The sequence below is a fragment of the Archocentrus centrarchus genome, chromosome 4, assembly GCF_007364275.1.
Source record: "Archocentrus centrarchus isolate MPI-CPG fArcCen1 chromosome 4, fArcCen1, whole genome shotgun sequence".
Lineage (NCBI taxonomy): Eukaryota > Metazoa > Chordata > Actinopteri > Cichliformes > Cichlidae > Archocentrus > Archocentrus centrarchus.
In genome coordinates, this window is record NC_044349.1 from 33,444,902 (window position 1) to 33,461,839 (window position 16,938).

General features: G+C 41.8%; 1 protein-coding gene across 1 annotated transcript in view; it reads left to right on the forward strand.

Annotated features, from left to right (window-relative positions):
• Nucleotides 1-16,938, forward strand: part of niban1a (niban apoptosis regulator 1a) — a 173,682-nt gene that overhangs the window by 116,507 nt on the left and 40,237 nt on the right. Inside the window, exons 7-8 of the mRNA XM_030728390.1 lie at nt 15,865-15,969; nt 16,736-16,898. Of these exons, the coding sequence (XP_030584250.1) occupies nt 15,865-15,969; nt 16,736-16,898 (268 nt within the window). The remainder of the gene's footprint in view (nt 1-15,864; nt 15,970-16,735; nt 16,899-16,938) is intronic.

Below are 16,938 nucleotides of genomic sequence, written 5' to 3' on the forward strand. Positions count from 1 at the left end.
AAGTATAAAAAATATTTTGAAGGAGCCCCTCGGTCCTGGGGGGCGGGCCTTCCGGTACCGAACCATCGCTAGTGCTAATGGCCCGCGCTCGCTAGCAAACCAGTTCTGGTAGCTACAGCTGAAGTAAAGACAAAAATAGCAGCTGAAATTCTCAGCGAGCACAACACACACAGACACACAGAGAGCAGAGGAGGCGTGGAAATGCATGTCAGCGACAGTTGCCACCCGTCCCGTAAAGTACGGAACACGGTATGTTACGGAGCCGTATTCCACGGAGTCCCGTAACATACGGGGTTCTGTATTTTACGAGACAGGTGGCAACTCTAGTGATGATCCACTCTGTGTTAAATGAAATCCATCGCAGCGACGGAGAGATTTTTAGAATGTGTGCTTGTGTATACGTGAGTGATTCACACTCCAGTCCAGTAGGTGGCGGTAATGCAGTTCTATGTTGGTTTGCCAGCCCCCAATAAACCCACAAAAAAACGTCAGCACTAATGCTGCTAATGCTAGTGAGGAGCGCCGGTTACACCGAGACAGCTGAGCGCTGCAGAGTTTAAACGAAGCATCGACACAGTAAATTTGTGTCGATAAATTTTTAGAATCGATTTAATCGAGTTAATCGATGAATCGCTGCAGCCCTAAACTAGAAACACTACACCGTAAACCCAGCTTTTGATTCGGCTTAAAAATATTGAGGGCATATTACTTAAAATTACCTAGAATGTCAACATTACTTGTTAATGCTAAATAGACTGTACTTTTTAATGGTCTATCTTATTGTAATTATGTGTTTGAGTTCAAACAACTTAATATCATAAGGTTTAGCACCTGCTAAAAATCTAGTTTATACCAGTTTTAACAGACTGGATTAATACACAGCAGCATAGTGTTTAGCACTGCTGCCTCACAGCTAGAATGACATCTAGAAGGTCTGGGTTCATTTCCACCTTGGCCCATGCCTCTAGATTTTTGGCATTTTTGTTTGTTTTTTTGTTCACCTTCTGGTTCTCTATTTGTACAGTTTTTTCTTTTTAAATTGTTGGACAAATGTTAATGTACCAGTGTTCAGCAGGGCTGAGTTTTATTATGTTTATTTACCAAATTTAAACAGACACAGTTCAACATTGTAAGAAATATTTTTGTTACTGAGCAGCACGGTGGTGTGGTGGTTACCCTGTATCTTACTGCCTTGTCAGCTGGAATAGGCTCCAGCCACCCCCCCAAAAAGGATAGGGGGATTGATTAAAAGACATTTTAATTTTTCACAAACTATAAAAGATAAGTTTGGTCAATTAGAACATACAAAAGTTGGTAATGGAGTAGTGCTTACTTAACAAGCTGAGTTAAATAAATGAGTGGTCATTGCTCAAACTAAATATCTTCAGTTACTGAAACTCTGTTATTAGTAAATTCAACTTAGATCTTCCGTTCCATTCCAAAAGGGCCTCAAGTACATTGAACATAGTCCACTGCACTTATTCAACTGTTTCATTACTTAAGAAATTTAAGGCAACGAGTTACCTTGGTTTTTTTTAAGTAGATTCAGCTTATCCAGGTTTACAGTGTAGGGAAATGGCACGCCAGAGAGCAGAACACAGCCATGGAAACAACAAGGATCTGACAAGAGACAAGGGGAAGACTGAGACCATAAATACACAGAAGGATAATTAGGGAACAGGCAACAGGTGAGGGCACAGCTGAAACTAATTACACAGATGAGAAAAAGAAGTAAAACTAAACACAATGCACCCGGGACAAGAGACTGTCAAAGTAAAACAGGAAACAACTAAACGAAGACAGAAACGCAGATTTGACACTCTCAACAGGAAATACAACACAACAAAACACATCAGACCAGAGACATGACAGGGATAGCACAGCCACTACAACACAGACATGCAGGGGAGACAGGAACAAAGGGAATCAAAGTGTAAATGGCAATAACTACTAAAGAGAGGAATTAAGATGAATATACAAAATCAAAACAAACTGGGAACACAACCGAGAACTTGTAGAAAACAGAACCTAAACAAAAATTAAACACAAAATGCTGGGCACACAGTCCAGGACCAGTGGCGCAAAAAGGGGGTATGCACTATATGCAATTTATAGGGGCGCCGCACAAGAGGGGGGCGCCAAAACGATGTGGGAAAATATTTCTCTAGTTGCATTTTCTGTATTTAACAGCTGTGCATATGACATGATCAGTAACAGAGGCGCTGCGCTGATTAGGCGTCCCTGCGCTCCTTCACCTCCCCTCCTCCTGTCCCATTTAAAGACAGTCGGTAAGTTATGTCGGAGCCGTTACTGAGACAGTGCGCTCAGACCAAAGCAGCAGCGCTTACTCCTGTAACCAATTTGAAACTTTTATTGGGAAACAGTTGGAGGTCCTTCTTCAACCACCTGATCAGCAACATGAAGAACAGAGAACTTTGTAGCTGCTCCATAAACCGCTGTTTGTTTCACACAGAGCAGGGGTGTCAATCACAGGACCGGGCAAAATTGAAGACACATTCTGAGTCGCGGGCAGAACAGGATTAAAAATAATAATTTAAATCAGTAAAATAAATTTGAATGGCCAGAATACAGCAGCTTTTTTCCTCAACACATTAAATAAAATATAAAATTATATTATTCTTCAAAAATCACATGAATATATTTCAAACTGATGAAAAGTTGCAAATTTTTCAGGTAAAAACTGTAATGTGAATTTCTGCGCTTCACAGTCGGAAAAACGCTGCATAAACTGGGCAGTGTGTCCAGTTTATCAGCAAATAGCGCAGCTGCAAACACAGCGGTGGAGACAAGTTATCACGCGGTCCAGTCCCCAAAGTTGCAGGGACGCATTATGATGCTTCATGAGAAAAGTCAACTCTCACAGCCACCTTTCATCCCGGAGCCCTGCTGAGGCTTTTCCTGCACTTTCTATGAACTGACAGATTTCCTCAGGCAGCTCATCGCACCTGTGTAATAAGGCGCGACACCAAATTCAGAAACTATTTACTCCAGAAAAGACTGAAACTGCCTCTTACAAAGTTCCCTGTCTGTGTTACGGTGTTTATGACGCATTCTGTCTTCAGGACTTTGCTGCGCAGCGTTTCCTGCTGTGTGACACAGTGAGCTCACCTGTGCAGGTCTCACTCTTCATCTTTTCCATATCCGCTCTTTCCCCCGCAGCGCAAGTGAGGAAAAGAGACAGATGGTTTACCTCTGATGTCAGCGTTCAGGTCTTTTGCCTCCCACCTGTTTGGAAAATCCCTGTTTTCCACTTTTTGTTTGGTCATTTTTTGGGGAGTCAGGCAGCTTAAATGTCACTGTAAAAAGTGCTGACCGATGTTTTATCCGCTGATCACTGATCAATCGGCAATAGGGAAAACGGGTTAGCGCACAGTTCTTGGCCTGCCGGTGTTGTGCCAAAAAGTGATCGTCTGCCATAAAGTGATTTTCGATGTTTCTATGTGCTTTTATGTGTAATGTCTTTGCTTATATTGGTGAATAGAGTGTAGTCAATAGGATTGATGAAGGGCTTAAATATAAAATGAAGAAATGGCCTGTTTTTCAATTATGTTTATGACTCTGCATTATTGCACGTACATTATAATAAATCCAGTCCTCTTTGGTCACTTAAAATATCTTTATAGAGTGTAATGTTATATTTGTTCTGACTTCTGCTGCTCTCTTGGCCAGATTTCTCTTCAAAATCTGACCGATCACAGTTTTTACCCTGATGAATAAAGAATATATAAAAGTCGCTGCTAAAAAGTGATTGCAGCGTCTACCTTGTGACAGAAATGTTGTTTCTTACTCAAAATTACTTGATATCATTCACGAGAGAAATGTTTGACATATTTTTCACAGATTTTAGGTCAGCAAGTCATTTACACAGTTTAAATACGGGCAATCATTTTCTGGCAATCACTTTTTGGCAGACGATCACTTTTTGGCACAACAGGCAGCTGCTGCAGTGCGTGGAATTTGTAGTATAAGTGGTGGGAGCACATTTACCCATGGGCTATTAATAATAGCTATATGAAATCATCTTGCTGGCTGTATAAAATTAGATCGTGGGCCGGAAGTGGCCCGCAGACCTTGAGTCTGACACATGTGACATAGAGAAAAACTGCAGTACGGAAGTTAAAATGGGCAGATGAATTGTTAGTAAGAAAAATTATTTCTTATCCGATTACTTGATTAATTGATGGAATAATCGATACAATACTCGATTCTGAAAATAATCGATAGCTGTATTTAGAAAGCCATAGTCAGACGTTAGTTTTCAGCACCAGTGGAGCTGTGAAAGGCCTTCAAGAAAAATGACATGTACCTCGAGAAATGTAAGTACAGGTTCACAAAGACTGTGATTACGCTTTAGATGTGCTTTCTGATTACATGTGTAGGCCCCTTCACTCAATTAACAAGTGGGAGCAGCTTTTAGCTGTTATATTAGCTTGCTAATTAGCATTACCACCCCCGCCCCTGGGGGGCTGAGTATGAGTGCAAATGATCATAACACAAGCATTTCAGTTAACTGCCACTTTAGTTACTGTATCAACAAGTAACCATTTCGCAAATAGGAACAATGACCTAGACCCTTTTATAAAACAGAATAATAAATAAAACAAAAAAACATATTTTCCTGAATTGCCCCTTTTACTGGGCTTTCAAATTGTTTTGGAGTAGCAGGGGGGCATGCCAAAGTAGCAGGCACTTTATGACCGAGACCTTTGCTGTCCTTCATGGGCGTCTTTTCCCATCTGTTTTGCTTTTATGAGTACTATCCTCTAAATGTTACTACTTTTTAAAGACTTTCATTCAGTACTCCCATAAATATATTGAAGTCACTATAAATGAACAACTTCTACTGTGAAAGGAAGAAATGCCACGACCGATGTGTTCACAAACCATTACTTATATGCAATGCATCTCAACAATGTTATGGTTTAATTTTAGACAGAGGTGGCAAAAATACTGACATTCTGTACTTAAGTAGAAGTACAAGTACTTGTGTGAAAAAATACTTTGGCAAAAATCGAAGTACTGGTTCAACATCTTTATTTAAATGAAAGTAAAAAGTACAGGCTCTGGAATGTACTTAAAAGTAGCTCTTTGGAGGACGTTTCTACCTGCTATTTTCTGTAAAGCTAACCGAACCTCATTATATATTATTTTAATAATATAAAATAATACATGAGAATAGAAACGTTATTCCAATCTAAATTTTAATCCTAATGAATGCCATCAGCTTATGTAGGACACTGTGAAACTGTGAAAGGTCATTTAAACACAGCTCTATTCTCTGTGTCCTCCATAGTAGAGGGTGACTGTGCCTCCACCTAAACACAAACATGAGGATACTCAGGGATTACAGTGGGATTCAGAAGGTGGAGGAACCCTAAGATCAGCTGTAGTGCCTCTGCATGTGGAGAAGAATCACAACTTTCTATTGTGAGCTGCAGTAAATGATGTTGGTGTTCAGGCTGTGATCAGCTGACCTGCTGCTGCTGCTGCTCTGAGGTTTACTGCTCTGTGTGGATGAACTGAACTCACAAAGATGTAACCCAGTATTTCACAGCTATCTGAGCTGATCTCCATCCCCTACACTGACAGCATACAGGCTGTAGAAATGTTGGATTCAATGAATGAATCTCAGCATCAGCAGCTTTGATTCAAACTCATCTCTGCTGCACTGATGTAACCTGTAACTGTGACCATGAACACAGCCTCTGTGCACCAACACAGCTTTACTGTAAATACAGTACAACAAGCTAACCTGTTTATTACGTGCTAAACTGCAGTATTTTCATACAGTCTTTGAATAACACAGTTTCAGCATACTTCAGTGTTTTTTGCAGTCTTTACCTTTAAATCTAATCTCTCTTCTTCCTCTCCTTTCCTCTTTCTCCATCTCTGAGTGAACTTCTCTCTCTTTGCTCTCCCTGTAAAGCTCTTCTTTTAGCTAGCAGACACACTGTGTGACAAACTGCACACACTTTGTGTGTTTGCTGATATTTGTTGAGCATTTAGAAATGCTGCATTTACCTGCCACACGTTACTCCCTTTATGCTCGCTCCTCTTCAGTAGCGCTACCTAAGCTAAGTGAAGGAAAACTGGTAATAGGCAGCTGACCTAGATTTTTAAGGGTCTCCATGTTCTTTTTGGCCAAAAATTCAAACCCAATTAAATCCAAAGTTTCCAATAGATCACTGAGATGAACAGGTTACAGTGCTGGCTGGTTATTAGACATCTTAGTTACACAAAACACAGACAAAGACCAAAACACAGACAGTAACATAGTTAAGACTGAGATATACACACACACACACACACACACACACACACACACACACACACACACACACACACACACACACACACACACACACACACACACACACACACACACACACAGAAAGATGCAGGAAAAGGAGGACTAGAAGTAGAGGACAGGAATGTAAGTGAGTGACATTAAGAAGTGAGAAGTAAAGTACAAAAGAGTGGAAGAAAGTAGTGAGTGAAAAAGTGAGTAAAATGGGGTGAAAGAAGAAGTAGAAGTCCAGAGTTAAACAGAGTACAAGAAACCAAATAGCCCTCCTGGGAGTAAGTGCCTTGGAGCCATTGCAAAGGGGATAGAGGAAGAGCAAAAAGAGCAAGAAGAGCTTTCTTCCAACTTTACCACTGCATTTTATTCCCAAAGCTCACCCCTCCCTCTTGGTTTAACATAGATTAGTAGGCACAGAGCGGTGCTTCCAATCCACTACGAACCATACTAGTTCGATCCTATTGTAGAGGCTTTATGACACAGTTCTCTAGGGCTGTCAAAACAAACAGTTTTCCCACGTAAAAATACCTCCCACAGAAGCACTCCTCTGCCCAGCTGTCCATAATTTCTCATTACTAGAAACACTTTTAGGGCTGTCTTATCTTAGCATACAAATTTACTCCCTTACATTATTATATTAGCTCAGATGGAACTTCAACCCCCACTTTTGGGACACACAGCTCCCAGTAACTTGACCTTCATATTGGCAATACAGTGTCAAATGTGCACAGTGTACAAAAGTGAGACTCTAGATATGAATGAGTCTGGTTTTACTGAGAGAAAAAAATTGAGGCCCTGAGCTGGGCAGTTCTCAGTCCTTTCTGCTCACCTAAAGCATGCAGTGTTCCAGTGTGTGAGTGACAATATAGGTGACAAACAATATAAAATGTGACCATTAATCCAGTCTGTATGATTAATATAGGTACTAATAAATTATATAGAATAATGAGAGTAAAATAGCAATATCAGAGTGATAAATTTATCCAACGCAGTGGTTAGTTACTTTGACCTAAATTTACTGCTCTTGTATTGAAGTTTGCATCCCAGTGGCAAGTGTGATTTTCTGGTTTTTAAATGGGCCACAGCACTCTAGCCACAAGTTGAGTTTTTTTTTACATTGTTCAGCTGTAATCCCTTATCGTCTGAGTGGCTATGCAAATCTGGATGCTGGAGATCATGCTGGTAGGCTCACCATCTTCTGGAATTGCTAGATATTCTTCATGGAGCTCAAGAAAAAACTAACCTGCATTTACAAACTGTTATAACTGTACTAGGTGGAGTAGATTCCAGCAACAAAGCTGTTGATAGTCATGTGCATTGGGCTCCTAATCCTACCTGCCACCTGTACTAGGTGGCAGGTAGGATTAGGAGCCCAATAATGAAAGGATGGGAAACAGGTGGGCACACAGCTGGGAATAACTAACATACAGTAAAGGGGAAGTAAACCCAGAAGTAAGACACAGAGTGGAACTGCCACCAAAATACAACAGGAAGGGAACAACAACAGAATAGGGAGACAAACACAAAACACAAAATGTAATAAAACCCAAAAAACTCTGAATTAAGATCCAGTACCTTGACACAAACAGATCAGTTTCATCTTACTCTCATATCCCAGATCATCTAGGTTTTGTCTTAGTATATTGTCATACAGCATTAAAATGAATGTTTCATTATACATTGTAATAAAGATTTTTTTTATCTTTTACCATACACCACAACCCTTGTGTCAGAGAGCTTTTTTTTTTGCACAAAAACACATTTTATCATTCAAAATGAACACAAAAGGTTATCTAATATTTTTTTTTCAGTAAACAAAATTTCACAGTACTTAAACCACTTAAGAAAAAACATGTCAAAATACTCAAATGACTCAATGAGTCTTTCTTTACTGAGAAAGTAAATATTGCAGTAAAATAACACTTTGTGCATTAAATATATCTCTTTCTATACATTTGACATTTCGGTCATTCCATCTCAAATCAGCAAATTTTTAGAAAATGTTCTGCTTGGCCGTTTCTGATTTGCATAAACTTTTTTTGGTCCGAAGTTTGAGCATATATAACAAGTGCTTTGAAATTTTAGCTTCATGCATCAAATACTTTTTAAGATCTTTTTTTTTTTTTAATGGTCTGTCAACTTCCAAATAAGTTTTGGCTAGGAAAAAAAAATTCAAGCCATCCTGTAAAGTCCCATATTTGAGCACACACTTTGCATTGCAAAAGACAACCAGTGACAACTTCTGAATGGTATATACACTATATTGCCAAACGTATTCACTCAGCCATCCAATTCACTGAATACACTGAATACATGTGTTTCATGGCCGCAAGTGTATAAAATCAAGCATGTACACAAACAAACTGCTTCTATTGACATATGTGAAAGAATGGGTCGCTCTCAGGAGCAGACTGAATTCCAGCATGGTTGTGTGATAGAATGCCAGTCTGGAAATTTCCTCTGTACTAAATATTCCAGTCAACTGTTAGTAGTATTATAACAAAATGGAAGCAATTGGGAACAACAGCAACTCAGCCACAATGTTATAGGCCACGTAAAATCACAGTGGGGTCAGCGGATGCTAAGGTGCGGTTGCCCACTTTCTGCAGTCAGTGGCTACAGACCTCCAGATTGGCCTTGACATTAGCTCCAGAACTGTGTGTAGAGAGCTTCATGGAATGGATTTCCATGGCCGAGCAGCTGCATCCAAGCCTTACATCACCAAGTGCAATGCAAAATGTTGAATGCAGTGGTGTAACTCACACCACCATCTGATGGATGAGTCTAGATTTGGAAGTTGCCAGGGGAACGGTTCTTGTCTGACTGCACTGTGCAGGGCGAAAAGTTTGGTGGAGGGAGGATTGTGGTGTGGGGTTGTTTTTAAGGAGTTGGCACTTGGCCTCTTAGTTCCAGTGAAAGGAGCTCTTAATACTTAAGCATTCCAAGACATTTTGGACAATTTTATGTTCCTAGCTATGTGGGAACAGTTTGGTCATGGGCCCTTCCTGTTGCAAAATAGTGTAGGTAACATTGATCTACTATGTTTCTTGATGGTGGTTGAAACTGAGTTTCCAGAGAAAACTCAAAGAACCTTGCAGTAAGGCTAAAGTGCTGACTTCTGAGTAACACACTGCCACACTTATCAATGTAATGAAATTTTGGCAGTTATTATCCACATTTAACTAATATCCATAGCATGGCTACTACACCCAGACAAAGCCACAGGCAGTTACTTTGATAGAATTTTTTCACCGAATACAAACATTTTCAAGTTTTACTGCCTTGCCTCTGTTTCTCTGTCTTCTGGGGTGTTCCCAGCCAGTCCAGAAAGACTCTAGAGAACGCTGTCTCTGTATTTATCAATGTATAATTGGTGATCTCTGGAGCTTGAAAAAGGCGTTTGGACTTCTTTTTGTTTCTTGAAGACGTTTCACCTCTCATCCGAAAGGCTTCTTCAGTTCTCAACCAAATGGTGGAGAGACCCAGGTATTTAAACCCCTGTGGTCTTAGTCCCTTGGAGGTGATTATGACCCTCTATTGTTCATGTGCGTAAACACGTGCCAAGGTGTGAAAAGAGGCGTGGGTCATTTCAATCAGTGGTTTCAGTTGAAACCAATTTAGGACTTTGCTCTATTGTTTCATGTAGCCTATTGAGGTCATTGGAACAAAGGTGTGAATGGGGGTTGAGACGTCTGGGGAGGGAGCTCAGGATCCAAAGGACTACGCCCACAGGGGTTTAAATATCTGGGCCTCTCCACCATTTGGTTGAGAACTGAAGAAGCCTTTCGGATGAGAGGTGAAATGTCTTCAAGAAACAAAAAGAAGTCCAGTCACTTTTTTCAAGCTCCAGAAACTACTATGACCTGGATGATTGAGAATCTACTCAGACAATGTATAACTGGTGAGTTTTTATTATAAGTGATTAATTCAATTCAATTCAATTCAATTCAATTTTATTTATATAGCGCCAAATCACAACAAACTGTCGCCTCAAGGCGCTTTGTATTGTGGGTAAAGACCCTACAATAATACAGAGAAAACCCAACAGTCAAAACGACCCCCTATGAGCAAGCACTTGGCGACAGTGGAAAGGAAAAACTCCCTTTTAACAGGAAGAAACCTCCAGCAGAACCAGGCTCAGGGAGGGGCAGTCATCTGCCGCGACCGGTTGGACTGAGGGGAGAGAAAGACATGCTGTGGAAGAGAGCCAGAGATTAATATCAATTAATGATTAAATGCAGAGTGGAGTATAAACAAAGTAAATAAGGTGAATGAGAAACAGTGCATTATGTGAACCCCCCAGCAGACTAGGCCTATAGCAGCATAACTAAGGGATGGTTCAGGGTCACCTGATCCAGCCCTAACTATAAGCTTTATCATAAAGGAAAGTTTTAAGCCTAATCTTAAAAATAGAGAGGGTGTCTGTCTCCTGAATCCAAGCTGGAAGCTGGTTCCACAGAAGAGGCGCCTGAAAGCTGAAGGCTCTGCCTCCCATTCTACTCTTAAGTATCCTAGGAACCACAAGTAAGCCAGCAGTCTGAGAGCGAAGTGCTCTGTTGGGGTGATATGGTACTATGAGGTCTTTGAGATAAGATGGTGCCTGATTATTCAAGACCTTGTATGTGAGGAGAAGAATTTTAAATTCTATTCTAGATTTAACAGGGAGCCAATGAAGAGAAGCCAATATGGGAGAAATATGCTCTCTCTTTCTAGTCCCTGTCAGTACTCTAGCTGCAGCATTTTGGATCAGCTGAAGGCTTTTCAGGAAGCTTTTAGGACAGCCTGATAATAATGAATTACAATAATCCAGCCTAGAAGTAATAAATGCATGAATGAGCTTTTCAGCATCACTCTGAGAAAGGATGTTTCTAATTTTAGAAATATTGCGCAAATGCAAAAAAGCGGTCCTACATATTTGTTTAATATGTGCACTGAAGGACATATCCTGGTCAAAAATGACTCCAAGATTTCTCACAGTGTTACTGGAGGCCAAAGTAATGCCATCCAGAGTAAGTATCTGGTTCGACACCATGTTTCTAAGATTTGTGGGGCCGAGAACAAGAATTTCAGTTTTATCTGAATTTAGAAGCAGGAAATTAGAGGTCATCCAGGCCTTAATGTCTTTAAGACATTCCTGCAGTTTAATTAATTGATGTGTGTCATCTGGCTTCATTGATAGGTAAAGCTGAGTATCATCTGCATAACAATGAAAATTGATGCAGTGCTTTCTAATAATACTGCCTAAGGGAAGCATGTATAATGTAAATAAAATTGGTCCTAGCACAGAACCCTGTGGAACTCCATAATTAACCTTAGTGTGTGAAGAAGACTCCCCATTTACATGAACAAATTGGAGTCTATGAGTCTATGAGTCTATGAATACCTATAGCAAGCTCTAATCTCTGTAATAAAATGTTATGGTCAACAGTATCAAAAGCTGCACTGAGGTCCAACAGGACAAGAACAGAGATGAGTCCACTGTCAGAGGCTCTAAGAAGATCATTTGTAACCTTCACTAATGCTGTTTCTGTACTGTGATGAATTCTGAAACCTGACTGAAACTCTTCAAATAAACCGTTCCTCTGCAGATGATCAGTTACCTGTTTTACAACTACTCTTTCAAAAATCTTTGAGAGAAAAGGAAGGTTGGATATTGGCCTATAATTAGCTAAGACAGCTGGGTCAAGTGATGGCTTTTTAAGTAGAGGTTTAATTACAGCCACCTTGTGCTCTGATCTTCACGGAAACCTGGATCACTGCAACTACGCCGGACTCGGCCATTCAACTACAGACCCACTCAGTGCACCGCGGAGACCGCACATCTGCCTCGGGTAAAAACAAAGGTGGCGGTGTATGTGTTTATGTCAACAAGCGATGGTGTGTGGACGTTCAGGTGGTGGAGAAACACTATTGTACTGACATCGAAGTGTTGATGGTGAAGTGCAGACCCTTTTATTTACCGAGGGAGTTCAGTGCTGTGTTAATGCTGGCTGTTTATATCCCGCCGCGAGCCGATCGGACCACAGCGCTAGGAGTACGGCACGACATCATCAGAAAACATGAGACCGCCCACCCAGATGCTGTGTTTGTTGTTGCCGGGGATTTTAACAATTGCAGCCTCAGGACTGTTCTCCCTAAGTTCCATCAACATGTGAGCTTTCCCACAAGGAATAACAACATTCTGGATCACGTGTACAGCAATGTGAGGGATGCATACAAGGCTGTGCCCCGCCCACATTTTGGACAGTCCGACCATATTTCTGTGTTCCTCTATCCAAAGTACAGGCAGCTCCTCAAACAAGCCCCCCCAGCAATTAAAAGCATTAAAGTTTGGAGTGAAGAGACTGATCTGGTGCTTCAGAACTGCTTTAATGCCACAAACTGGGATGTGTTTAAGAATGCTGCTCTGAGAGAGGACAGTTCTGTGGATTTAGAGGAATATGCATCAGTGGTTACCAGTTATATCAGCACATGCGTTGATGATATTGTCCCCACCAAATGCTGCAAGATATATCCCAACCAGAAACCATGGATGAACTATGAGGTACGCTCCATGCTGCATGCACGCTCAACTGCATTTGCCTCTAGTGACACGGAGGGCTACAGAAAGACCAGATATGACCTACGTAGATCCATCAGGGAAGCCAAGAGGCAGTACAGACTGAACCTGGAGGGATATTACAAACACTCTGATTCCCGATGCATGTGGCAGGGCTTGCAACACATCACTGACCTTCAGCAGAGGAACAGCAGGATCACAGCCTGCAACAACGCCCTACCAGATGAGTTGAACCAGTTCTATGCTCGCTTTGACACCCTCAACTCCATCCAACGTAGAGAGATTCTACTACCGGAGGCAACACAGAGCTCTTCACCCACTGTAACATCGACTGAGGTGTGCAAGGCCCTGAGGAGGACCAACCCCCGAAAAGCACCTGGCCCCGACAACATCCCTGGCCGTGCTCTGAGGGTCTGCTCTTCAGAGCTGGCCGAGGTTTTTACAGATATTTTTAATTTGTCCCTCTCCCAATCATCTGTGCCCACATGCTTCAAGTCCACCACTATAGTGCCCCTCCCCAAGAAAACCAACACAACCTCTTTGAATGACTATCGTCCCATTGCACTCACTTCACTTGTAATGAAGTGCTTTGAGAGGATGGTCATGTCCCATATTAAAGGATCCATTCCGGACACATTAGATCCCCTGCAATTTGCATACCGTCAGAACCGTTCAACTGATGATGCTGTTAATGCAGCCATCCATACAGCCCTCTCACACCTTGAAAATAAGGACACTTATGTTCGAATGCTGTTTATAGACTACAGTTCAGCTTTCAACACCGTCATTCCAAGCAGGCTGGTTGAAAAGCTGTTCACCCTCGGAATACCACCCTCCCTCTGCCGCTGGGTCTTGGACTTCCTTACAGACAGACCTCAGGCAGTCAGAGTTGGTACCAGGACATCAGAAACAAAGACAGTGAGCACTGGGACCCCACAAGGCTGTGTGCTCAGTCCTCTCCTGTACACCCTCTTCACCTACGACTGCATCCCCTCCCAAAGCAACACCTCCATCGTCAAGTTTGCTGACGACACCACCGTCATTGGGCTGATTACTGGGGGAGAGGAAGCAGCTTACAGGGAAGAGGTGGCCCAGCTGGTGTCCTGGTGCCAGGAAAATAATCTCTCCTTAAATACAGAGAAGACTAAGGAGATGATTATTGACCCGAGGAAGAGAAGAGACCAGCATGCTCCATTATTCATCAACGGGACTCAGGTGGAGAGAGTGAAGACCTTCAAATTCCTTGGCACCCACATCAGTGAAGACCTCACCTGGACCTACAACACAGCACAGACTGTCAAGAAAGCTCAGCAGAGACTCTTCTTCTTAAGGAAACTGAGGAAATTCGGATTATCCCCCAAGCTCCTCAGCAACTTTTACAGATGCACTGTGGAGAGCATCCTGACAAACTCCATCACGGTGTGGAAAGGAAACTGCACCAGTCAGGACAGGAAGGCTCTCCAGCGTGTCATCAAAACAGCACAATTCATCTGTGGAGCTGCCTTCCCATCACTACAGGACACTTATAATACCCGGGTAATAAAGAGGGCACACAACATCATCAAGGACCGTACCCACCCACAGCACACACTGTTCACACTCCTGCCATCTGGCAGACGTTACAGGAGTGTAAAAGCAAGAACAACCAGACTAAAAAACAGTTTCTATCCACAGGCCATCAGGCTACTGAACCACTGACTGATTACCAAACTGTGATTACCTGCCTTTCTTTCATCTGTATATATCTGTATATATTGCACTTGCTTTATTATTTATTTATTTTTATTTTCTACTTTTACTTTCCTAATATACTAGTTCTTAAATTTTATTTTAACTTAGTTGCTTATTTCAATTGTTTGTAAAGCAGTCGCAAGTAAGAATTTCATTGCTCAGCATAACCACAGTGTTTTGCGGTGTACATGACAATAAACTTCTTGAATCTTGAATCTTGAATCTTGAAGGTCTGTGGTACATAGCCAACTAATAAAGACTGATTGATCATTTTTAAGATTGAAGCATCAATAATTGGAAAGACTTCTTTGAACAGTCTAGTAGGAATGGGATCTAACAAACATGTTGCTGGTTTGGAGGAAGTAACTATTGAAGTTAACTCTGAAAGATCAACTGGAGCAAAAGAGTCTAAACAAATACCAGCAGTGCTGAAAGCAGCCGAACATGAAGAATAATCTTTGAGACGGTTATGAATAATTTTTTCTTGAATGTCTAAAATTTTATTTGTAAAGAAATCCATGAAGTCACTACTAGTTAACGTGAAAGGAATACTCGGCTCTACAGAGCTCTGACTCTTTGTCAGCCTGGCTACAGTGCTGAAAAGAAACCTGGGGTTGTTCTTATTTTCTTCAATTAATGATGAATAGTAAGATGTCCTAGCTTTACGGAGGGCTTTTTTATAGAGCAACAAACTCTTTTTCCAGGCTAAATGAGCATCTTCTAATTTAGTGAGACGCCATTCCCTCTCCAGCTTTCGGGTTATCTGCTTTAAGCTGTGCGTTTGTGAATTATACCACGGAGTCAGGCACTTCTGATTTGAAGCTTTCCTTTTCAGAGGAGCCACAGTATCCAAAGTTATACGCAGTGAGGATGTAAAACTATTGACGAGATAATCGACCTCACTGGGAGCAGAGTTTAGGTAGCTGCTCTGCACTGTGTTGGCACATGGCACTGAAGAGCATAACAATGAAGGAATTAGATCCTTAAACTTAGTTACAGCACTTTCAGAAGACTTCTACTGTAATAAAACTTATTCCCCACTGCTGTGTAATCCATTAAAGTAAATGTAAATGTTACTAAGAAATGATCAGACAGATCAAATCTTGAAACCCTGTCTTACCATTATAAAAGCCAATCTAGAGGCTCCATAAAAGGTTAATCTTGCCCTGTTTTGGTTGATGATGAGACACATTTATTTTGGATTTTAGCAACTTGGGTTATGTTCAAGTGTTTCTGTCTGTGTTTACTGTAGGTGTTGGCCAATGTGGTCATGGAGCAACTGCTGCCATCTCTGGAGAAAGACATGCTGCCTGGCCTCAAAGCCAAGAAGAATGAGAAGAAAAGAGTTTGGTTTTCTGTGAGTAATTTACATTTGCAAGTGATGCTGCTGCTAAATTCCATCCATTTTCTTCCACTTATCCGGGGCTGAGTCACAGGGGCAGCAGCCCGAGCAGAGAAGCCCAGACTTCCCTCTCCCCAGCCACCTCCACCAGCTCATCTGGAGGGACCCCAAGGCGTTCCCAGGCCAGCCAAGAGACATAATCTCGCATGTTCTGGGTCTGCCCTGGGACCTCCTCCAGGTAGGACATGCCCAGAACGCCTCACCCAAGAAGCACCCAGGAGGCATCCTAATCAGATGCCCGAGCCACCTCAACAGGCTCTTCTCGATGTGGAGGAGCAGCGGCTCAACTCTGAGCCCCTCCCAAATGACCGTACTCCTCACCTTATCTCTAAGGGAGAGGCAAGCCACCCTTTGGAGGAAGCTCATTTCTGACGCTTGTATTATTATTCTTTCGGTCACTATCCAAAGCTCGTGACCACAGGTGAGGGTAGGGACGTAGATCAACCGGAAAATGTCAGCTTCACTTTTACGCTTAGCTCCCTTTTCACCATGACAGACCGGTGCTGCTGCTAAATTAATTCAAGGTATCATTTGCCAGTTGTTAAACAGCAAAATGTAGGGTTATAGTTGAAACATCTTTCTGGCCTGATCATGTTAACAAGTTCAGTGTGGAATAATACATTATTCACGAAGCCTCTTGGCCCTTTTGTGCAGTCTTGCAACTCATTTTGAAAGCAAAATTGTTTTTAATTACTTTGATGAATTTGTTGCCTTCTCTCAGACAGTGGAGGCAGCACATTTACTGGTCCAGGAGCACCTGTTTGAGGGACTATCAGCACTGAAGGAGGAATGTAGGATGTTGGCACGGCAACAGGAGGTGCTGATTCACTCCGACATGGACCAGATTCTTAACTTGAGAAGGCAGCTGGAGATAAAAATCAGAGGTATTCTCATCCTTCTGATAGCCTTGTTACTCAGAACATT